This window comes from Ailuropoda melanoleuca, chromosome 13, assembly GCF_002007445.2.
Source record: "Ailuropoda melanoleuca isolate Jingjing chromosome 13, ASM200744v2, whole genome shotgun sequence".
NCBI lineage: Eukaryota > Metazoa > Chordata > Mammalia > Carnivora > Ursidae > Ailuropoda > Ailuropoda melanoleuca.
The window spans coordinates 38,282,528-38,307,378 of NC_048230.1; the positions used below are offsets into that span (position 1 = coordinate 38,282,528).

Genomic DNA, 24,851 nt, shown 5'->3' on the forward strand with positions numbered 1-24,851 from the left:
GCTTCTGACTCAGAGAAATTTAGGCTTGACTTTCCCCTCTACTCTTTCTTAGGAATGTGGGCTGGGCTTGTTATGGAGCCTTGCAAGCCTCAGCTTTGCCATCTGTAAAATGGGGACAATGATGGCCATCTTTGATAGGCTGATTGTAAGAGGCCCTGGATATAATTGCCAGGCATACGGCGGGTGCTGCACAAGCACCTGACAAATGAAGGAGCGGGTGTATGAGTCACTGGCGGGGAGTGGAAGGTGTGGGGTGAGGTGGGGAGGTTCAGGGAGGAGGACAAGGGAGTGTGGCAGAAACCCCCCACCGGAATGTGGATCCAGGAGGGGCTCCACACCAAGCATCAGATTCCCTTGCCTGGCAAATTCTTCAGCTTTCCCATGGACGTGTGAACCCCAACAGTGCCCAGCCACCAGTGCAGGACCTGCCATGCCCCCTCGGTTACCCAGTCTTCTTTATTGGTAGAGGGGTCTCACCTCAGTCCCTCAGCTGCCAGCAGAGGGCGTGCCCTCCTCTTCTGCCTCCTCAGGGACCCCGAGGCCAGTGAAAATGACAGACCCCCTTTCCAAAGGCTGCTCCTCTCAGCTTCCTGACCCCAGTGAACTTCCTGCCACTAGCCTGACCTCCCGACCTCCTGGTAATCTCAGTTTGTGTCCTCTGGGTGCAGAGCCTGAGCCGGGCTTCTCTGCGGACAAGGAGCAGCGACGGTGGGTAAGGGGCACCTCTTCCTGGCTGACCTGCAGCTTTATTCTCCCTCTGATGACAAAAAGTCCCAGGGGCGTGGCTTGAGGGACTGAGGGACACCCGGAGTCACCCACCTTGAGGCCCCCTCAAAGGACCACTTATTTATTGATTTCTTCTGGGAAACACACGCACAGGACATGAAGACTAGAAGAAAAGGTGCACAGGAAATGTCTTTCCCACCCCGTGCCCCAGTTGCTCGGTCACTCCCAGCTCCACACACACATAACCGCAGCGACTAGCTTCCTGAGTCGCTTTTCAGAACTTCTCCAGGCGAACACAAGTACATGCAAGTTCACGGTCCCTCCCCTTTCCAGCAGGAGACTCGGGGCCTCCTTTGGGCAGTTCTACTCCTTCCTTTGTGCATGTGACAAGGAGATCTTTTCATAACCCCATGTGTGTGCACGTAACTGACCTTCCTCAGGCTTCCTAACAGTGGCGGGGAAGTCTTATTTTGTCTCCACTGGATGGTCAAATGGAGAAGACGGGGAGGGGGTGGATGGTGGTGGTGGGGGGAGACCCTTGGGGCAGGGCTTGGCCAGGGTGGAAAGAAAGGAAGATGCACTAAGGATCCACACGGTTCTCCCTGCCCCCCTCAGAGTGTCCCAATTCGGCCGGCAGGACCCACCGGCTCAGTCCACTCCTCCGAGATGGAGAGAAGAGCTCAGAGTGCAGGGCGCACGGTGAGCCGGGGAGGAGCCAGGACAGATAGATGGACTCTCGGAGACACGAGCTGGGCAGGGAGGAAAGGAGGCCCTAACAAATGTGGCATCTTCTCCGGCACACGAGGAAACACACAGTGCCCTTTTTGGTTGGAGTCCTTGAGTGTCACAGTTGATATTTAAAATGATTCTTCCTCGCATTAAATAAGATATTTCAATTCCACAGAGCTGTCAGGAGCTGATGCGGACACTAGAAATAATAGGCACCCTCTCCTTGTATTGTCCTCGTTAATAAATCAGCTGCCTGGAGATGCACGCGCTGGTGCTCACGCAGAGGAAGGGTGTATGTGTGTGTGTGTGCACACACGTGTGTACATGCGTGCACCACTGCTCCCCCACCCCTGCACATTCCTATGCTTCCACCCACATGCACGCTTCCACCCACACGGATGCACATTTATGCATACGTGTACAAAGTTGTGTACACACAAGCGCACTCATCCCACTCCAAACACACACACGTGTGCACACACACCCAGCACATAAGCACTCATGCACACCCATGTTTGCATACATGCACACACGCACACACCGTGCACATGGTCGTGCACACCTGTGCACACTCACACAAGTCACACAGTGTATACGCACATGTACACATACACGCTCACACAGCCTGGACATACACTCGTGCGTACACATGTGCATGCACTCCCACACAGACACACACTCGTGTGCTCATGCGTGCCTGTGTGCACACAACAGGCACACCCACCCACACTCATGCAAACACACTCATGCACGCGGGTAACACTTCTGGGGTGAACCCATGTCCAGCCTCTCCTACCCGAGGTCACCCAGGGCACCCCAATCCACCCTGCTCTCACACCAAGGCCCTGGGCACTCTGCGCTCTCACACTAAAGCCCCGGGCACTCTGGGCTGCCCCATTCAGAGGCGCTCAGGACACGCGGGTGTCCGGTCACAGACCACACATTCTCTCCCACCAAACCACATCTTCCAGGGGCAAGGGAGCCCCCGGGGACTGACCCCTTGGTGCTAGGGCTTTTCTCTCCAGAGGCACTGTGTGTGGAGAGGAGGGAAGCTGGACAGGGAGGGAACTGAGGTTTGGGGCAAACAGATCCCCCAGCCGTGCCCCTTCGCTCCCTCACTAGGGTGTGGGCTCTCCGTGACTTAGCCACTAGGCCTCTTTTCTTCAAGCGAGCTGTGCTGGGCGGGGGGACAGGTTGGGGGGAAAGCAGCCGAGCCTCTACATCCACTGGGGGGTCAGCGAGGGCTCTGGGTCCCCCGCCTGCCGGTGTCACCACAGACGGCCGAGGCTGACATAGGCTGTGGGGACAGTGGCAGGTGGCTGAGCTCTGGGGACGCAGGCTTCCTTCCCTGTTCCCAAGGACTTTTGGGCAACGGGAGACACAGCAAGTCCCGGTGTGTGCCCGTGTCCTCCCACACCTGCGGACACACGCCCCGTTGCCCTTCCTGCAGCAGGGAGACAGCAGGCCCTCCAAGCACTGGCCACTGGGGCCGCGGCAGGCTAGAAAGGGGCCCCACCTCGTGGGTTTGCTTTTGCAAAGGTTCCTCAGGAAAGAAAGCAAAACTCCATCCAGAGTGATTTAAAGGGGAAAGTACATGTACCAGAAAAGAGATAATAGTAATGTACCATTATATAATTAACGTAATTAGCACGAGGATAAAAAGTGTCATGTATCTAACATATATCAGCTCAGCTAATGCTCACGATCCCGGAGGAGGCTTGTGCTAATGGAAGCTCAGTTTATAGCTGAGAAAACTGGGCCCAGAGTCATTAAGTAACCTGCCGCAGGTCACACAGAGAATGAGTACCTTGCACACAGGGGCGGTCTGGTACACAGACAGGATGGACCTCACCGAGACGCGTACCCAGTCGTTGGGGTCTCTCCTTTCTGGGGTTTGCTTGGAAGAAGGAAGTGCTATCTACACTGTGCTTCTTACACGCAGAGAGACTGTTGATGGAGGGACGAGAGGGGTTTCTGGGCAGGACCTGATGATTTGGTCTGCAGCACGTTGCAGAGAAAGCTGGTGCCAAGTGCTGGCCACTCAGTATCCGTGGAGATGCAGGCGCCTGGGACATGACTGTCCCGGAAAACTCTTTAGTGGGACTTTTTTTTTTTTTTTTTAAGATTTTATTTATTCATTCGACAGAGATAGAGACAGCCAGCGAGAGAGGGAACACAAGCAGGGGGAGTGGGAGAGGAAGAAGCAGGCTCATAGCAGAGGAGCCTGATGTGGGGCTCGATCCCATAATGCCGGGTTCACGCCCTGAGCCGAAGGCAGACGCCCAACCGCTGTGCCACCCAGGCGCCCCTTTAGTGGGACTTTTGATTCTGGAATGGGATCCTGTAAGAGAGCATCGGGAACAGAGCCGAACTGTTCTGTGTGATGCCCTCACTGGCAGGTCGCGTTTTCCCTCTGGCAGCTTTGGCAGCTGCCTGAAGGATCCTGAATTCATGGGCTGGTAGGGGGTGGGGGAGAGAGACAGACGGACAGACACACACAGAGGCACAAGCTGCCCCCGCACAGGAAGAGACGGATCTCGAGGGCGGCTGGTCCTGGGAGGATGATGTCAGGAAGATACGCCCTGTGGTGAGGGCTGGCAGGGCAATTTAGGAACAGTGATTTCTCTCCTTCTATTTTAAGCAGTTTCTGTCCTGCGCTGTAATTCCCCTCCCACACCTTTGGTAAGACTGTTACGCACCCGACTGGCTTGTGCTAATGGCGCTTCAGGGAAGGAAGGGAGCCGCTGTGCTCCGAGCAGGGGAGGGGCCGCCCTTGGAAGGGAGGTGGCAGCCTGGGGGGGGGCGCTGAGTGAGGCCTGGGGGTCCTCTGGAGCAGGAGTAGAACAGGTGGCACTGAGGCCCAGGCCAGGTGAGCATTGTTGTCCCCAGGGTCCTTGGAAGGTGTGAGACGGTCATGGGCTCACCCCTCACAGACCGCGGACATTTGGATAGTGGAGGACCTGGGTACAGCGGGTGCCCCCACCGCCTGAAGGGCTGCAGGGTGGAGGGTGCCACAAGAGACAGAGGGGGAGGACCCCTGATTCTGACTACAGAATATGGGGGAGATGGAGTCTGGCTCACAGGTGCAGGGCTATGTACTCACCCCTTCTCCTGCCTCAGGGCCTCCCCTGTGGCCACAAGGGGGTGGCTGGAACCTTGGCGGCGCCGGGTCCCCCCTCTGGGTGCAGGTAAGGGACAGAGATGCGGGAGCAGCCGGGACTTGCTCCCATCACATCTGTGGCACCTGCAGCCTGCAGGGACAGGGCTGGGTGCGGGGCCTTGGCAAGACGCCTGCGTCCAGCAAGTGGAAAGATCCCTGCTGGCCCCATTCTCTAGCTCTACCAGACTTCTGGTGCTTTCTGATGAAAACAAGCTGCCGCTCGCCTCTCCACGGGCAGCCCCTCAGCCCACAGGGTCCCTCTCCACTTTCGGCTAGGACTGTAAGTGCACTCCGGCCGGTTAACACACTCCTAGCCTGCTGACCTTGATCTGTCACAGAGTTAATTTGCTTTCTTTCGAGATTTGCAGATTTCCATTGGCCTTGGAGAATGAAAGACCAGAACTTTTCCTAGGCCACAGAGGAAGGCAAGTCTGTTGATGCCTCCCGGGCTCTCTGATTAGTCCAACGATCTTTTAGCAAAATGTTTTTCTTTTTTAAGGTCACACTATGACTTCACTGACCTCCCTTGGCGCATCTGAAGACCTTGCCCTCCTTTGCAGAAAGAACAGAGCACTTGCGTACATCACCAGGCTCTCCTGCACACCCCCCAGCCCCCCCAGGTATTAGGGAACTAGAACTGCTTGCACAACCCCTGAGCACCGAGACAACTCTGTACATGGCATTGTCAAATCTGCATGTAATCAAGAAACGTCAGAACGCTCTACTCCTTAACTGATTAAACCCGTTAAACATCTCTAGGCCAGGCAGAAACCTCGGAGCTGGCCTTTGGACAAGAGTCCACCTTCTCCCCAGGTGGCTGGCCTCCTGAATAAAGCTCACATTCCTTTACAATCAAAACTCGTCTCTTGAGTAGTGGCTTTTTGAGCGATGGGCAGCTGAACTGGGAACTGGGGTTTCAGTAACAGGATGTCCCCTCCAGGAAGCCTTCTTGAATATCCCCCAAGGTTGTCCCAGAATTCTTTCCTTCCAGAACTGGTGCATTTGTCACAAGTGAATGTAATGTCCTATGTACTTGTACGTGTCTCCCTGAGGTCATGTCTTATACACTGCCCCATGTCCCCCACACACCGTGCCTGAAACAACACACGCTCAATGAACACTCTCTGGATGAGTGGATGAGATGGCCAGTGTAGAAGGCCACAGAATGCCCCCCAGAGAAGTCCACATCCAAATTCCCAAAGCCTGTGAGTATGTCACCTTATAGGAGATGATGGTTAAATGGGGTCCCCCCAAAAGATATGTTGACATCCTGATCCCAATACGTGTCAATGTGCCCTTATTTGGAAACAGGGTCTTAGCAGATGTAATGAGTTAAGATGAGGTCATTAGGGTGGGCCCTAATGCAAGGTGACCAGTGACCTCGTAAGAAGAGACGCAGACACAAACACACAGGGAGAAGGCCATGGGCCAATGCAGGCAGAGACTGGAGCGACGTGGCCACGGACCAAGGAGCACCGACCACAGCAGAAGCTAGAAGAGAGCCATCCGATGGAGCCTGGGCAGGGGCCTGGGAGCCTTCAGAGAGGGGGGCCTGTGGACACCTTGATTTCCGACCTCCGGCCTCCAGAACTCAGAGAGAATCCAGGTCTATTGCTTTAAGCCCTCTCCGCGTGCACCCCCCCCACCCCCTTGCGGCACTTTGGGACAACAGCTCCAGCGAACTCACACAGACGGCAGCAGGGACTCCTCAGCTGTGATTTAGTTACGGGCCCGAGATGGGGGCATGATCCTGGGTGATTCCACAGGCCCAGACGTGATCCCAAGTGTCCTGCTGAAAGGGTGATGTGAGGAGAAAAACAGAGGCTGGAGGGATGCGGGGCAAGAGCCAAGGGATGCAGGGAAAGGGGAGGAGGTGAGGGTTTTTCTCCCCTCCGGCCTCCAGCAGGAATGCTGCGCTGTCAATGCCTCGAGTTTAGGACTTCTGGCTGCTGGAACTGTAGGAAAATGCGTGTGCTCTGTTTTGAGTCACTAAGTGCATGGTTATTCGTTACAGCAGCTGGTGGGAAACTCATGCAGCCAGATTCCCTCCAGGTTGGGGATGCAGCCGGGGCCAGGAAGGTCTCTTGGACAATGTGGGGGGGGTGTGGAGGGTGGGGGATGACGCTGGATGCCTAAGAAGCAGGCAGCCAGAGGGCTGAGCTGGGCTGGATGCCGAATTGTCCAAGGCGGCTGCTTAGACAAGACACAGCCTGTGGGCTTGGACGACCACTTTCTGATGGATGGGTTTGGCTGGGGGGCTCAGGACCCCCTGCAGGGCCTCCCCTCCCTGCTCCAGGCCTCCCTGCTACTCCTGAGCCCTGCGTGCGGCCCTGAGCCTCCCTGCTCCACTGGGAGACGCCGCGATGCTCAGATTGGTCCTGGGGCCTGTGGTCAATGAGAAGGACGGTGGCATTATCGAGCTGGAGGCTGCTGACACCATGACAGCCCAGGCTAGAGTTGGCTGGGGAGGGTGTCTGTCTGCCCCGTGACCTTCTGGGCCAATTAACTGCTCTCAATGAACAAGAGAAAGGTCTTCATTAAGGGCTGCCATCAGCGGGGTGGTCCCCACAGACTCAGAGCAAGAAGACAGGTAGGGGAGGAGGGAGGCTCAATGTGGCCACTCAGCAGACACAGGTGGGACTGTCACTGTGGGGAGAGTAAGAGGGGACCGCCCCCACTCTCTCGAACAACGATAAGAGCATCGGTTCCAAGCAAACACCTGAAGACATTATCTGGTTCACCTCCACACTCACTGCAGGGGGAAGGGACCCCTACTCCATTTTATAGCCAGGGCCCTGGGCTCAGAACGATTGAGCATGCCTTAGGTCACTGAGGCAGAGGGCAGCAAGGCGACATTCAACGTCAGGCCCATCTGAACCCAAACCCGTCCCACCCCACGCCTGCCCCCGACCTGGTCAGTGGGCACACCCTGGAGAGACAATGCCTCCCGGGAGCTGCCGGGACCTGTCCTGACCCAGCAGCCCCACAGAGAGAATCATCTAAGAGCCACGAGTCACAAGATCTGGGATCATCTCGCAAAGTGCAGAGCAGGACAGGACACCAGGTTTGATTACCGGGAGCAGAGAGACAGAAGTCCTGTCTGGGCTCAAGAAGTTCAAACCTGCAGATGTTTCACGGTGGATTTTCAAAAAATGACGGGGGTGGAAGGATTCCTGAGGTTTGAGGGGGGCCGGGGGCCAGGGCGGTTATGTTTTTTTAGAAAGAAAAGAAAAGAGACAGGAAGAACAGAGAGGCATAAGTGGGGCCTGTCTTCTGCTCACAGGGATGCTCAGGAATTTCCTCCAGGGCTCCCTGCTTCCTCCACCTGGTGGGGGGCAGAAAAGGAGGCTCCTTTGTCCTGGGCTGCTGGCACCTGGATGAAATTCTGCAGCCCCCCCCCCTTTTTTTACACCTGGTAAGAGGCTGCAAGGAAATCCAGCCTCCAGGAACCAAGCTGTTTGTGCTTTGTGGCCAAGTTGTGGAGGGCCTGGCGGAGCAAACTAACCGACCTGCTTTGCTCTCAGCCTCCCCAGCCTCCCAGGTGCACCGGGGAGAGGCTGCCTTTATGGCCTCTCTGCCCCCGTGGCAGAGAAGTGGCCTCCTAATTAGATCCGGGGCTGGAGGGAGGGCTGGAGGGCCACCCGGGAGCCTTCCCCCTCCACTCTGCAGGGACACTGTGAGCATAGCCTGAGTTCTGCATTTGCCTGTGCGAGACTCATCCGTAAGAAACCCCAAGTAAATGCACAAAACCGCACGCAGCTGACGTGCCGCAGAGGCACGCTCCCCAGGTTCCCCCAAGCATCCTCAGCTCGCCAGCGCTGGTCTGGTCTCACAACTTTCCTTTCCATCCCAGACACCCCTCCCTCCCCCAGCTCACAGTAACTCAGGGGGAGCTGCAGCCCTCCACCTCCCACTTCCCCAGGCCGGCTTTGGGGCCCTTTCCTAGGCGGAGTGCCAGGTTTATTGCAGTATTTACGCATTTCTCACCCACCAAGCATGCGGGAGACTGTGATTGTCTTGAGCAGGCTGCTCTCTTTTTTTATGTGTCCCTAATGAAGTTTTTGAGTGTTGTTCCCTCACCCCATTTCCCCCATTAGCCCTGTGGTTTTTACTGCATGATTTTGCATAGCGTGCTTTTTACATGATAGCAGAACTGACTGCAAGGTGTCTGACGCCTGGGAAGGACTCAAGAAATGTGTCCTTGTGTGTAGTATTATTATGAGTCATTTGGCCCAGACTGGAGGGCCCGCGACGTGCCAGGCACTGGGTGAGGCTCCAGGGTCAGCAGCAACAACAGTCACGACAGCCAGACCATGCATCCGCGGTGCCGTGCTGCCTTGTGTTCAGACGGAGATGTTACCACCACTGCCGCCCCCTGCTTAGAATCGTACCGCTCCCCAGCTCCATGTCCAGTCCATCCCGCTCCTATTGCTATCTGCCGAGACAACGTGCTGCCCCTGGGAGTGAAACATTGGCCCCTGGGCATCTCCGAGTCCCAGGGAATAGAAGGGAGCAGGGACTTCCTCATCTCTGAGTGGGAAGGACTTTATTACGGCCCCTTTAATCACCACAAAGGATAGTGGCTAATTCACACTAAGGGGGTGGGGCATGTGGGCATGGGAAGCACTCACTTGGAGGGGGAGCCCTGGGTGGGCACGGAGGGCAGGTGATGGTGTGAACCCTGCCAGGCTCTGCCCAGCCGGCTGGAGCTTCCCGCCCAGCCAAGTTCAGCTCCCTGGCAATTCACCAGGTGCCTGATTTTCCCAGGCCAGATGTTTGTGGCATTAATGAATATTGATGAGGCTGGAGGGTGCACCACAGTCTCCCTGGGGGGCCCCCCAGCCGGCCCCCCAAGTGGAGGGAAGCTGGGAAGAAGCCTCCCTGGCCATCCTGAGTGCCTGCTGTTGGCAGGTCCGGCAGGGTCGGGGGGGCTTGTGATGAGATGCCCATTCCGTTCCTCGGTCCTCGGGGAGACCTGGCTCAAGATCAGGGCTGATGTTCTTCCTTTCTACCTGGGGCCGGGCTTCAGATGTCAAAGCGATTCTCCTCCCTGAGTCCCAAGGCTCAGGCGCCCAGGCAGGGTGCTCCTGGCTCTGCGGTTAAGTAACTTGTCTGAGATCACGCAGCCAATAGGTGGTAGAGCCCCAGGGGGCTGCCTCTAGATTTTGTGCTCTTAACCGCCATGCTCTAGTCCCTCCCGGAAGGCACGTGGTAGGGATTGTCAGGACAGGGCGCCTGTGATGGGCGTAAGACAGGGCCGGTGTGAGGTGTGTCGTAAGCACTCGCTGAGTGTGAGCTCTACTGGGATTATTAATGTTACTATTTTTCACTTAGTCATCCATCCTGTGAGGAGGGAGCACCGCCCTCTGCCCTCTCTAAGAGCCCCCTAACCCGGGGCCCAAAGCCCACTCATCCAGGACGAGTCCTTGCCCAGAGAGCAGAGCCAAGGCTGGGGCGACCATGGCATCTCATGTTAGAAGCTGTGAGGGCAGTGGCCCTCAGCCCTGGGGGGCCCAGAGCCACCTCCCGTCCCCCCTCTTCTGAACACCTGCCCAGACCCCAGGCAGCTGCCTCAGAATGCCATCCCACCGGCCCGGACTTCTCTGGCCTCTGTCCAGCATGACTCATGGCCATCTCTGCCCATTCGCTTTGGGTTTTCTAAAGTCACCCTCAGAAGTGACTTCAGGGAAACGTGGTGGGGGAATAGGGCCAGAATGGCGTTAATGAGGCCCCGAGGACCCGCCTGCGAGCTGCCATCTGGAAAAGGTAATCTGTGTGCATGGCCAGGCACCGGCCAGATCGGAGGCTGCGGGCCTGAAGAGCACGGCTCTAGAATTTTGCAACAGCTCCAATCAAATGTGGGGTCTATGCCTCCTGCTAAATCTGGGCTGACCCTGTGACTTGCTTTCACCAACAGAATCTGGTGGAACATTCTGAAGCCCAGGCCTCGAGAGCCTTACAGCTTCTGCATTCACCTCTCAGCCCACCAGACCCCAAGACCATTGGGCCATGAAGGATGGTAAACCACAGGCAGAAAGACCAGCACCACAGCTGTCCGGCCCAGCTGAGCCCAGCCCAGCCGATGGCCAGCGAAATGGACCTTCATGTGCGCCCAGCACAGACCAGCAGAGAAATGAGAAATCATGGTTGTTTAGTCATGAAATTCTGGAATGTTCTTCTGGGCAGCAGTAAGTATCTGACCAGATGCTGTGGCCAAGGTCAGGCTGAGCATGCTCCTATGGGTGGGGGTCCCCCATCTTCGTATGTTCCCTAGGGGTCAAAGGTAAAGGAGCAGGTACAATGCGTGGAGGTTCTGGACGTGCTGCGGGTTGACCTCTAGGGTCTGTGCTCGATCTCAGGTGAGATTGTCTTTCTTGGTTACTATTCTCTATTCTGCAGGAAGAACGGCCTCCCCCTTCCCTAAGCTCTCTGTGAGCCCGCACCTGCTCCCTGCTGACTCTGAGTCCCCAGAGGTTGCCAGTTGGAGCTCTGGCCCCTACTTCCAACCCCCTGCTCTCCTCTCACTCCCAGGAGGCTCTGCGTGGCAGACTTGGGCAGCTGGCCTCTCCCTTGGCCAGGGTGGGAAATTCAAAGTCACAAACACCTCGGCATCCCACTAATCAGAGAGCAGAAAAGTGCGCCATGGCAGAGACTCCTCTTGGGAGGACAAAGACACAGGGCAGAGACCATTTGAACCCTCCCACATAGCGATATCCCATGCAAGGGCCAGAAAGGGGCTCTGAGGGGTATGGCGGGGGAGAGGGGGGTCAGGCAGCAAGGCAGCCCCCAGGAAGCAGGGGTCATTACCAACTCCCCAGGCATCTGTCTAGACCATTTGCCTGCCTGAGCGCATAACTGAGTCAAGATCTAATTAGTTTCTGTGTCCTGGCTGAAAGCCAGAGAGGGGGAGGCCCACAGGAAGATCTGGGGAGGGGGAGTTCTTGGGGCACGCTGGGGTCTCCAGTCCAGCTGTGTGGGGAGAAAGAATGAACGTCTCATTTCCATATATTGGACTCTCCCAGATAAAAAACATATGTGCCTCTGACGGAGACCCCCTCTCCCCGCCTCCCCAAGGACCTCGGGCCGTGCACGCCTGCATCGCGCCCATCTCTGTGCACTGGCTCCCAGGGATTAGGGCCAGATTCAAATCTGTCAATTTCAGGTGATGAATGATCAAGCCCTTCCTCATTTGCATGTTAAGTTTCCTTGTAGTGGAAATAAACAGCCTCAGTTCATCGGAGAAGGGCTTTCTTTGGGAGCCTTTCATTAAAGTGGCAGTGAGCACTTCGCCCGTATGTTCTATTCCGCACTCTGGGGAGTCTGGGCACCTGGGCTACCCGTCCCGGGGCTGCTGGGATTGGCTCTGGAGAGTCTGTTGGTCACTGCAAAGTGGGAGGAGGGGAAGGCGGAGAAGAGAGAACATAGCTTGTGTGTACACACCTGTGTGTTCTAGAATGTTCCAGCAGTGAAGCTGGCAGCCGGTGTACCTCCTACTTTGCATCCCTACTTTGCGGTGTAACCCGGGATGTGTCACTTTATCCCTGGGGTGACTGTTTCTGCATCTATAAAATGGGAAGCCTAGTAACTGCTTTGTGGATTCCTCGGGCCGCCTGTGGGCATCAACCACAGCAGTGCCAGCATGAGTACACGGCGTGCATGCCCGTGTGATGGGTCCTGCAGGGTACCCACACACGGGCCGTGGATGGACACTCAGAGCTGTGTCTACTGAGTGTGTCTGCAGAAGAAACACAGCAGCCTCCCTGCCTGCTCCAGCCTCAGGGGGACCCACAATGCATGGGCCTGTCCTCCCTGCACCAGCTGCACGGGCTCTCAGGGCCATGATACCTCAGAGCGATGCTCGGAACCCATCTGCACCCACGGGGACACTAGGAGACCTCAGCAGAGGGGACAGAAAGGCGAGGCCAGCGCCACCTCCCCCAACACAGCACATCCCTCCCATGTCCTGAGGGGTTCAGCCTGCCTGATGAGGAAAACGTCACCAAATCAAACTGGATCGTGAAGTCTCTGCCTTGGATCATGCCAGAACACCGCACGACTGGGGTGCCCGGTCAGACCCAAGCAGCACTGCCTGGGGGCACAGGGGGTCTGGGTTGGAGTGGCCATTCTGACCCTCACACCCGGTCTGGTCTTGGGAGAAAGCCACTTTCCTCTCTGAGCTACGGGGTGTCCCAGCTGTAGGGCTGAGGACTCATCCCAGAGGCCAGCGGGGCCGTGTGAGTCTGTCAAGGCCCTGAGCGTGTGCGCCCAGGCCCCGCACCCTCAGGTCAGGGTCCAGCGAGGTGACACCCCCCATTCATCTCTGGCCTCCGCGGGAATGGGGGGTCCACTTCCTCCCCCAGCCAGGACCCAGTAATGAGAATGTGAGAGCCGGGTTGCTATGGAAACTGAGACAGCCAATGCTTCAGAGACTTTTGCTTCTTGTTTCCCTTTCTCCCCTTACATTTTGAACTTATTCATCTTAATTGACATAATTATTGCAACGTCAGCCTGAGGCACAGGGAGCCAGCTGTGCCCCTCGCCGCCCACCACCTGCCCTGACCCTCCAGGGCTCTCCCTGTCGCCTCTCTCTCGGTTTCTGTCACTCACCAGCACACCCCGAGGCCAGGGCTGGCCCCTTCAGGTCCAGGAAGAACCTGTCTTAAAGCAGGGGGAGGCTGGCACCCCAGTGTTCCTGGGCACCTGTGGGGATGGGGTCGGGGCTACTATCCATAAGCGAGAGGCTGTGTTCTCTCCCAGCAGGGGCCCCCAGCTCTTCACCAGCACTTTTAGCAGGACTGCCAGAGGAGTGCCAGGAGCCGACGAGGGTGCCTTATTGACACAGGGGAGCTGGACCCTTCTGCCGCTGGGTGAATGAACTTGGGCCAAGCTCTGGGTCTCTCCAAGCCTCTGTCTTCTCATCTGTGCCATGGACTTGTCCTACCCACCCATTCATCCCACGCCTGGGATCAAATAAAGCATCGTAAGGAAGCAGCTCTTGGATTGCTACTTGGATTGTCAGGAAAAGACAAAGAAGGGGGGGCAGGAGGGACCCCCCCCCAAGAGGGTGGCCAGTCAGTTCTGCCCTCGGGTCCTCTGATGCCCGGCCGGCTGTGCTCACACCACGCCAGCCGCTTACTCTAGCATGGCAGGACGCCTGCACGCAAAGGGGCAGCCCTGGCTCCAGCTGGAAGGGTCTGGGGGCATGGGTGCCTCGCTCTCGACCACTGGTTCTCAGTGGGGTGGACGTGGCCCCCCCAAAGCACATTTGGCAGTTCTGCAGACATTTGGGGTTGTCCCATTTGAGGGGGAGGGCGCTACCGGCACGGAGGCCAGGGATGCTGGGAAACACAGTGCATGGCACGGGCAGCTCCCCCACCAAGAAATGCTCCGCCCCAAATGCTAACAGCGCCCAGGCTGAGAAGCCCTGCCCCTGCTGCGGTCTTCCTCGGGGGCGGCACGAGCATTGTCCGGGGGTCCCTCTAACTCTACCTCCTCTGTTGTTGGAAGGCTGCCCTGCGTGTGCAGACGTGGGGCCTGCTGGGCTCCCCGCAGCCCTCCTCCCCTCCTGGGCTCCTCAGGAGTGGGAGGAGGGCCTCTGGGTCAGGGGAAGGACAGCACGCTTGGCTGGGGGCCTCTTCCTCCTCCCGGCCCACCTCCCCCATCCCTCCCCAAGGATTACGACATTTCTAAACTCGTTAACTTTTAATTACTACCGCCCCTCTGCCTGAGTACGCTGGCTCCGTGCCATGTACATCTCTATTAAAATTCAATTTATGCCCATCATAACTAATTCCTACACTCCGGCTTTCTCACCGGCAGCCTTCATTTTTCAGACAAGATGTCCAAACTCACGGCCAAATCAGAGGCCATCTCTGAAGAGGCTGGCAAGGGGTGGGTGGGTCTGGCTTTGTCATGGAAGAGGAGCCTAGATCTCCTAGGAACATTGGAATGAGACCCTGGCCAGGCAGAAGGAGTGGGGACAGCCTGGCCTGCAGGGTGGACGTGCGTGGGTGGTGATTACAGGCTGGCTTCCGGGCCACCGTGTCCATTCACACAGCCACCGATGACCAGACACGCTTCTGCAGGCGTAACCTCACAGGACACTCACGACCCTCTGGGAGGTAGCGACTGGTGTCATTATTCCCATTTGACAGATCGGACAACTGAGGCAGGTGTCACACGGAGTCAGGGTCCGGACTGGGATTCATACTCGGGGGACGCCGGTGCCCAGTCTAGAAAGATCCAGCAGCAAAGGTGTGTACGGACAGGACAGGTTGGGGAGAGGGAAAAGCAAAGAGTCCTGAACAGCAGAGACCACTGGGAAAGAGCTCCTTCTGCCCTTGAGCCAAGGGTGTTGGTGGGAGAGGAGACTGGACAGAGGGCAGGCCCAGGGAACACAGGGTCTTGAGCTCCCTTGACCCAAATCCTCCAGAGACCACCCACCACCGGCAGGATGCAGCCCAGAATGTTCTCACTCACGCTCACCCTGCCTCCACATAGGCCCCCCACAAGCCCCTCATTCAGCCCTCCTCTCTCCCCCTGAGGTCACCTCTATCCCTATATCTAGCTTAGAGCTGTTAGTGCCCCAGCAGCAGACACAGCTGGCCACTTGGTCCTTCTAAAAAGCCCCCCCACCCCGTGACACCCCAATCTCCATCGTGGCCTCATGGCTTCGTGCTGCTGGGCAGGTTTTCACCTCTTTTGTTTATCTGCCTCCTGGGGCTCTGAGGCTCTTTCCCCGTGCCGTGTCCACTCTCTCATCCTGCTCATTCCCACAACGTCAGCTGTCACGGTGACATCAGTGACACCTAAATCAAGACCCTCAGCTTGGGCTTTTCTCCTCCATGCCTTCCTGCTGGACGCCACTGCCCGAAGTCTCGCCAAGTGCCCAATGGGAGCACGGAGACTTTCCACGGTGTCCCTTCCAGTGTCTCCTCCACCACCTGCCTCCCCACCTGTCTTCCTCCCTCACCCGCACATCCAGCCCACCGTTGAGTCCTGTAGCTCTGCCTCCCAGATAGGTCTCGGACCCATCCGGTCCTCCGATCCCTGCTGTCTCCAAGATGGCCAGGCCACCCCCCTCCTGCCACGACTGCCCAGCCCGGCTCCCACCTGCTCTCCTCCAGCCCACTCCCCACCTGGCTGGCTGGCTACATGGTTTGAAAGTAGACACCTGATCATGTCCCTTCCCTGTGACAAACCAGTCAGGGGCCCCACATTGCTGTTGGCTTGAGATAAGAGCTCCCGAAGAGAGCCAGCAAGCCCTAACCTAACTGACCCCATCCGCTCCTCCAGGGTCCTGATCTCCTGGTCCGCGCTGGTCTCCGGCCTCTGTGTCTGTGCGCACGGCTCTGGCCACAAGCCCCCCTTCTGCCCCTTCTCGCCCCTGCTAACTCTACCCATCCTCTAGGTCTCAGCATCCCCGGTGACATCTTCTCCGACCTGTGCTTTCATAGCATGCATTGAAACTGGGGTCCTTTGGTACATGCAGAATGACTGCGTTCTGCTCTCATTCCAGACTGCAAGCTCCTTGGGGGCAAGGGCTCTCCCAGCTTACCTAGAGCCCAGTGTCTGCGTGCTGGGGTGGGTGGGTGGGGGCACCCATTCACGCCGCGTCTACACCAATGCCTCTTCCCCTCTCAGTTCAAGTTCAACATCTTCTACAGGCTGCCCCAAACTTCTCTGGGACCCTCTCTTGGCCTTTACACCTACTGTCCCTCCCTAGTCCAGGCACTTACGGCCCATGAGGGTACCTCTTGCCCCTTGGCTGGCACTGCCCTTCCTTACTGTCCTCCTGGCCTAGCTCCATGCCCAGCGGGCAAAAGGTCCCAAATCTGCATCCCGTGAGTGAGCAAAGGTAGGCCTCTCCTGACGTTCGTCCATCAGGCCGGGATGGAGAAGATATTCCACGACTTCAGGGAACGAAGCCACGAAGCCTCACATCCCTCACTCCCAAGACGCCTCTCCTGCAGGAGTTGCTGACATTCAGGGATGGTGAACAGAGCCTAAGGGAAAGGGGCTGGCACGGGGCCTGGCATGAGGGAGATGATCATTTGGGGCGCTCGTTTTCAAGAGTTCTCATATGTGAAATCCCTCAAACAGGGCTGGGCCCGCGTACGTCCACGTGTTAGCGGCGACTGACTCTCCCGCACGGGTTGAAAAGGCTGGCTGGGGCCATCCCCTGAAAGCAGGGTCCTGGGGGAGGACAAACGTGGCCAGACAGCTTGGAGCGGACGGGGGGAAATGCAGGCTTGGGGTCCAAAAGATCCTGGGTAAAACCTGGCCCCCCAGGTCTGGCTGTGTAACCCTGGGCAAGTTGCTGAATCTCTCTGAGCTGAGACTCCTAGCTCTGGGGCACAGAGAGATAATAATAGCGCCAATCTCCCAGAACTGCTGTTGGTAAGAGCCTGGCTCCGTTCTGGGCACCCACGTGGCATGTGCTGCAGTGCCCTCTGGGAAGCCCGCTGGCCTCTGCGTTCCCAGCCGCTNTGCTGTTGGTAAGAGCCTGGCTCCGTTCTGGGCACCCACGTGGCATGTGCTGCAGTGCCCTCTGGGAAGCCCACTGGCCTCTGCGTCCCCAGCTGCTGNCCCTCTGGGAAGCCCGCTGGCCTCTGCGTTCCCAGCCGCTCTGCCTGCTCTCACTTCTAAGGCGAGGCCAGAGCATAAGCCAGAGACAAGGCAGCTGGTGCGGAGAGTTTCTCTTCATCCTCTCCTCTGAAGAATTTCAAAGGCTGCAGCCTCTCCACATGTGTCCCCTGCTTTGTGCCCCTAGCAAGGGCTGTGGCACGCCTGGGTCTCTGCCTCAGCCACGGGGCTTTAGTCTCTCTGCTGCTGAGCCCGCGTACGGTGCCCCAACACCACGGCTCCCCCCAGAGGCACATCAGCCTGGCAGTGGAGCTGGGGACCCAGCCTGGGGCCGGCCCGATGCCCTGCCTGGCTAGTCTGAGGCTCCCCTCCACACACCTGCTCTTCTCCACGCCAGGTAGGGGCCAGCTGGGGCCTCAGGGGCAGGACTCCACCTCTGCTGGTCTCACTCCCTCTTGCTTTCATGTCAGAGGGTCTGAGGGGGCCCCTGGCTTCTTGCCTCTCAGGGCAGAAGAAGGACAGACAGTGACAGGAGTGTGGCAGGAGAAGCCCGATCGGGACACTGTGTGTGTCTCTACAGGTGGGACAAGAACACGCTCTGGTCAGACAGACCCCCTGGATCTGCCTCTTGCTCTCTTCCTGACCGCAGGCAAGTTCCAGAACTCCTCTGAGATCCAGGCTCCTCATTTGCAAAATGAGGGTAATAACACTCGCCTAGTGCTGCTGTGAGATGGTGTATGTTAAGTTAACCATGTGTGGGAATGTGTGTGTGCACGCGTGTGTCTGTGTGTGTGAGCGCGCGCGTGAGATCCATCCAGCTGGTTTGTTTTTCTGATACGATTTTAAGGGTGAGGAAAATTATGGGCGAAAGCACGAGCAGGGCAGGACAGCATAATCTGGTGGATGGCTTTGCCAGGATGTGGTCACAAGGACAGGTGGTTCTGGTCCACCCCGCCCCCCACCACCTCCCCCATTGTTCCTGCCTGACCTGCCATGTCTCGAACTGGTGGGTTGTCCCCAGCCATGCAGCCCTGGCTGGTTCAGTGGAAGCAAACTTAGGCAGAACAGATGCAGCTTGGGGAGATGGCTTTGGAGTGTTCTTTACCTTGGAGTGGAGGGAGGGGAGACGGAGGCAGGGCAGAGGATGGGGGCAGAGGGGAGGGATNGGGAGGGAGTAGGGGGGAATGATCCGATGGAAGAAGCTCCAGGGGCAGCACAGGAGGCCCTGACCTTTCATATGCTACCATCCCACCTGGTCAGGAAGCTGGGCTAACACGCCAATGTGTTTTGCACAGACATAGACTTGCAATGGTTACACATGCATACGAGAGCATGACAGAATCACACCCACCACTTACCCACCCCCACACGCACACACACGCACAGAGGCCAACAAACACATTAGACCTTATACCTCCAACTGAGTATTGTGTTCAACTTCCTCCCACCCCCCCAACACACACACCGAGAGTCACTGCGGGAAGCCGTGCACCTGTTCCACAGATAGAGGTGGGCAGTGGGGATGGCGCCCAGAGCTTTGGGCGGGTCTTCCCATGCAGTATCCCACCCACATGGGAAAAGAGATCTCATTTAGAGTCTGATATTGCTTTGTACCCCAGTGCTACCCCCAACTGTTACAGGCACTTTATTTCTCAAACTAGGAATTCAAGGTTGGTTTCAAAACAGGTAAGATAGGTCACCAACGAGGGGCTCTTAGAGCAGTTGACAAAAAAAGAATTCTAAGAAGGGTCCCAGACTGTAACAGTGGCACTGGAATATGTGTACAGAGCCCCGCGACCACCTTGGAGATTGCTCGCTTGCACATGAGATCTGGTGGGTTTGCTACCAGACTTGTCCTGTTCTTCCGTCGAGACAAACACCTCGTACAATCCTAGCAAGTACCATCTATTCCACTGCACCAGGGATGGGGCTCGTCCCATAGAATCTCATTTAATTCTTACTATGCCTTCTAAAGGAGGCATGTGCCCGATTCCAAGATGAGAAAACAAGTGCACGGTGGCTACTTCTGTCCAAGGTCACAGAGCTAGGGCATGGGAGGACAGTGATTATATTTAGGTGGCCCGAAATCCAAAGTCCACGCTATTTGCACTCTGCCCCCCTGGGATGGATGTGGCCCCACAAACTCGCCCCAGAAACCTGTGCTCAGAAGGATGCACAGGCTTTTTCCTTTGTGTAGCTGTCACACGCACGCGCGCATGCACACACACACACACGCCATGCCCATTTGGTTACAGATCCCACTGAGAATAAAGACCGGTGGAGACTGGATGTGAATGCAAACTTCTTCCTTTGGAGACGGGTAGGAAACATAGTGAAATTTATGGCAGCACTTGGAATCTTATTTTCTCTTGACTTGCTGAGTAAATTCAGCCATCTTTCTGCCTGAAAATTGGATATTATCACCCAACTCAAAGCCTGGGGTTTGCAAGGAAGCAGCAAGCAGTGGTCCGAGAACCATGGGATGAGAAGCTGGCCACCCTCCTCTGGGATGCAATTTCTGGTGTGCATGTATTTCAAGGGCGAATCTGGAACATTTTATTGAGCCAAAAAAGCAAGAGAGTTCTAGAAATCCAGTGCGGACATGTCCAAAAGACCCAGGATGCAACCTGGAGAAGCTCCCCTGGCCAATTATGGGTTACTAGTGAGCATCAAAATGAAGAATGACAGGGACAGATTAAGACACATTGAATAGGAAAAGTTATCCATCAGTTCATACTGATGCTATATTATTTTAAAGGAGATGAGAAAGGGAAGATCTCTTTTATACAAGAATGACAAATACAAGTAAAAAGAAAAAGATAGAAGTAGAAAATCTGCTTATCACCACCACGCTGGCAATAACGGATGCCAGGTTAGACTCCTCAATGGAGACTCACACACCGGGTGAGGGATTCCTGGGGAGAATATTCACTGTTTCCAGTTATCCCCCATAGGCAAGTGGATATCTCCATACCTTGACAATGGAGAAATCTGGTGTTCTTTACCTTGACCAACTGATCATCAAACCCAACATCACCACTGGAACACACATCTGGGTAACATTCTTGCCAAAAGAGGTTTAATATGAGTCTAATGATAAGGTTAGCACTGGACAAATCTACACTGGGGGACATTCTGCAAAACTGGCTGGGCTCTCAGAAATGTCAACGCCATGAAAGATGGGAGGAACAATGAGGGATGGTTCTAGATTGAAGGAGTCTAAGAGTTCTGACAAGTAAATCTAATATATGGTCCTTGATTAGATCTTGTATCAAACAATAGTAAAAATGGCCATGAAGAACATCACTGGGACAGAGAAATGTGAATATGGGCCGCATATGAGATAGTGGTACCGTATTGATGTGACATTTCCCCAGCGTGAACGTTGTGCTGTGGTTCTGTGGGAGAATGCCTTGTTCTTGGGAAATTTCTCCTTGGGGTGAAGTGACATGATGTCTGCAAATTCTTAAATAACTTAGCAAAAATAAGTGGGACAACCCAAGCGGGACTGATCAGAATCTTTCCCCAGGACTTCTCACGTGGAACTTCCAGGGATGATTCTTCTGCCCTGAAATCATGGGGCTGTAAGCCTGTGACCGTGAACTTTTCAGTGTCATTCATCCCATGAGAATGAAATCTGCACGCAGAGGTGGTGCTGCTGAGCAGCCCAGGGTGGGGGTGGGGTGGGGAGGGAGCTCCTGGCAGAATCAAGTTTTTGGTCCTGAGCCCTGAGACCCCCAGAAATGCCAAGGTTCCAGAAGCCCTGACCTCAGGTCTGTGTCTTACTCGCAGCGTCGTGCATAAATGATGGGAAGGCAAAAGGTGTAATGGGATGTATTGTGGACGGTCACAAAGGGCAGAGAGAGGCAGACGTGAGTACGCGCGTGTTGTGAGACACAGACAGAGATACTGACTTAGAACACAGGTGTGTACTATCAGGAAAGGCTTTCTGAAGGAGCTGGGGCCCTGCAGGGAGAGAAAGAAGGTTCTAGAAGAGGTAATGTTGCAAGTAGAGGGGACAGGATGGTTTGAACAAAAGCAGCACAGAGGACAAGAGCAGGGGGCTGCCATGGGGCCCAGGGTGGGAGGGTCCTGTTTGGTGGGGGTGTCGCCTCAGATGGGAAGAGCAGCGGGTACGGTGTGTGGCATCAGGAGCAACCCTAAAGAGCTCTGAGGCCATCTAGGGAGAGGGGCGCCCCCGGTGGAAGCTTATTTGTGTCCCCCGAAACTGCCACCCAACCAAGGTCGGAAACAGCATCCAGAGGACTTTAGAATAACCTAGGAGCCAGGCACCGACCCCCCATACAAAATCCATGTATGACTTTGGACTCCCCAAACTTAACCCTAACAGCCTCCTATTGACTGGAAGCCTGACCGGTACCATAACCAGTCAATTCTCACGGATTCTGTATGTTATATGCATTACGTACTGTATTCTTCCAGGAAAGTAGGCCAGAGAAAAGAAAATGTTATTAAGAAAACCATAAGGAAGAGAAAACACATTTACAGCGCTGTGCTGTACTTATCAAAAACACCCGCGTGTAAGCGGACCCGCGCAGCTCAACCCATGTTGTTCAAGGGTCAACAGTGTTTGCATTCCCCACTCTGCTCTGTTTTCTAGGATCCGCAGAGCACAGTGAGCAGAGGTTGCTTGGGATGCATATTAAGGAAGCGGTCCTTGCTCGATGAGACGCTGGATGTAAAGGATTTCCAGCCCTGGAGCCAGACGACTTCTCTTGAAGCCCAGCTCAACCATCTGACCTTGGGTGAAGTGTTTAATGTCTCTGAGCCTCAGTCTGCCCATCTGTCAAATGGGAAAACTAATTGAACCTACTCATAGGATTGCTGGCAGGACTGAATGATAAAGAACCAACCGCCCTCCTCCTCCTGGATCCTGACCCAGCTCCCTGCCAGCCAGAAGTCAGGGGCAGGCTGAGAGGCCCGGACACCACTTACACCTGTGGTGTGCCAGCCACACGCTCCTGGTGTTCTCATGTATCCAAAGGACACAGGGGCTCTTCACAGGGGCTGTCAAAACTGCCCCAGGGACACCAGGCAGCAGCTACGAGAACTCTGGGCCCCCATCTGAAAACTGCTACAGGGGCTGCTCACGGGAGCACCCCTAGTCTCCCTCCAGGGCTCCCTGGAGACTCAACGCCTAGAGTGGCCAGCACCGGAGGGCCTCCTGCTTCCTGGCCTCTCACCATCCAGAAGGGAAGGTGCTTCTCCTGCCCCAGACCTCCTGTTCCCTCCTCTGACAAAGCAGCCACACCCACCAGCCAATCCAGTCCAGGGTTGGGGCAGAAGGAACCTGGGGGCTGGTGGGAGGGCGAGGGCACCCCAGACTCTGGCCTCTCTGTTTGGCAAAGAAAAGGGTGATTCTCCGGGAAGGACAGATCCTTAAGCAATTAAATACCCTCTGCTCATTTGCATTCCGGTCCTGGCAGATCCGTATCAACATCCCCAGGGCAAGACAATCTTGTTTCCCCAACAAAACCGATTATGCACATCAGGCCTGGGGATTAATCACCAGCCACAGGGTTGGGAGCCAGTAAAAACAGGCAGAGATGAGATGGGAAGATAGGAGCTGGACGGAGGGACTTCCAGGAGGAAAGTGCTGGAGGCCAGGCGGGGCCTGGGGGGTAGCTCAGGCTTCTAGCAGCAGCCCGCTTCACTGAGACCCTGTGACCGTCCCTCCCTCCTCTCCTTTCTCACCACTTGGCAGTGTCCTGGGGAGGGAAGGGCCAGTCCAGAGCTCAGGGCATGGGCACGAACATGGAGTGGGGACAAGCCCAAAGGACCTGGGCAGGCCACCCCCACGTCACACCTGCACTGCCCCCAAATACAAGATACTCCCTCACTGACCCCACATTGCCACGTGCCCCCCACGGTGTGTCGGACTCAGGCCAACCTCAGTGCCCCCAGGAGATAGCAGAGCTCTTCTCAGGGGTTGGGGAGGAGGGGCTCTGGTCACAGGCATGACCACAGCCCAGCTGCTTGTGGTGGGCTCCCCTACCCCAACCATTGCCTCTGCTCTGTTCCCTGTTGCATGGGTCACCCGTCTGGGTTGAACCCATTCCTCTGCTGAACTCAGCAGGGCAGAGCCTCTTACTCCTGGGGCAGGGCTGTCTTTGCCCCCCCAACTTCTGCCACCCCAGCCGCAGTAGCACTGGTGTGGGGACTCCTGCCCCCACACTGCCAGACAGGCCCCCACCCTGGTTCCCCTGGCAGCCAGGAGGGAGGGAAGGGGAGGGGAGGGGAGGCTTGCCTGTACTCCAGGGAGAACTTGGTCAGCTCTCTGTTGTTGTGGAGCCACTTGAACTCCAGCGGCCAGCTGCCCTCGGCCATGCACGTGAGCACCAGGCGGTTCCCCTCCAGATGCACCTGCGTCCGCACCGGCTCTGTCTTGAAATAGGGGGCCACATCATCTGTGGGAAACAGAGACACAAAGCTACCAGTTATCACTCGCTCACCTTTGGGGGGTTGCTCGTGCAGTGCCCTAACGCCCCTGGGCAGACAGAGCAGGTGCAGCCAGGTCACTTGCTCAAGGTCATGTGGCCCGCCCGGGGATTTGAACTTGGCTGGTCTGACTTCAGAGCTTGATCTTCAGAGTGAGTCTCCCACGCCTACCAACCAGTTCCCCGCCTCCCGCCTCCCAGATCATGCCAGGCTCAGTCCTGCTGCTGCCACCCCTTCCCTTGTTCTAGTACTTTCTGTCTCTCTCCCCTCTGGATCCCCATCCACTAAATATCCTGTGCTTCTGGATTCCTCCCTCCAGGACAGAAGGAAGGGGGGGAATTGCCACACTTCAGTCAAAGGGAATATAAATGTCACAAGGAAAACAGGGGGGTGGGTTGACATAAGTGACAGTGACAGAGGTGTCCTGAGTCCTGCCCCCGAGGCTGGGGGAGCCCCTCAACAGCATCAAGGGCAGAGTCCATTCGGTGGACTCCCTCCACCACCAGGCTGCTTGATCCTTCTGTCCTCTTATGCTTTGATTTGGCCAGAATTAGACGTCTGCGGTCCGCAGGTGGGTTCACATTCATGTCAAGGCCTCACCCCGGCTGGAGCAGTCTGACGACTCAGCACCAATGATGCACGCCTGGGGCCCCGTCAACTGGCTGGACGGCATCGCCCCCCACCCCACACCCTGGTCTCAATCTGCTGAGTGGATAACTTGTGACGACTGGGGAGGGTCTTCCCTGAACCCCACCCCAGCCCTGCTCCCGACCCTCTGCAAGGCTCCTCACAGCCATCACGGAGCTTACCGCCTTACAAAGCCCATCAGAAGGCCCTCTCCGGGGAGTGCGCCGGGGGTGGGGAGCAGCCCCCACCCCAGCCCCCGGTCCCTGGCCAGAGCCCACCCCTGGCGGCAGCGGAGGGCAGAGAGGCCAGCAGGCACCCTCTTGCTGGGAGCTGGGAGCTGGCTCTGCTGAGGCAGCGGCTCTGCCCCCCCCCCCCCGTTTGACAAATGGGCACATTCGCACTTCAAAGGCACATTCCTATTCCCCAGCAGTGTTCAAGAGCCCTTTGAATCGCGTTTTTAAAAACCCTCTGTTAGTTCCTGTCATCACCCGTTTGTTTTAAAACAATAACACTCCCAGCCCCCAGTGATTCAATCCCTGGGATGCAGGGCTGACTCAGAGCCAGA

At 56.5% G+C, this 24,851-nt stretch overlaps 1 protein-coding gene across 1 annotated transcript in view; it reads right to left on the reverse strand.

Moving 5' to 3' along the window:
- Positions 1-24,332, reverse strand: part of SDK2 (sidekick cell adhesion molecule 2) — a 136,930-nt gene extending 112,598 nt beyond the window's left edge. The window contains exons 1-2 of the mRNA XM_034640716.1: positions 24,260-24,332; positions 23,469-23,673 (exon numbers count right to left, since the gene is read on the reverse strand). Of these exons, the coding sequence (XP_034496607.1) occupies positions 23,469-23,673; positions 24,260-24,332 (278 nt within the window). The remainder of the gene's footprint in view (positions 1-23,468; positions 23,674-24,259) is intronic.
- Positions 24,333-24,851: the final 519 nt, after the last annotated feature.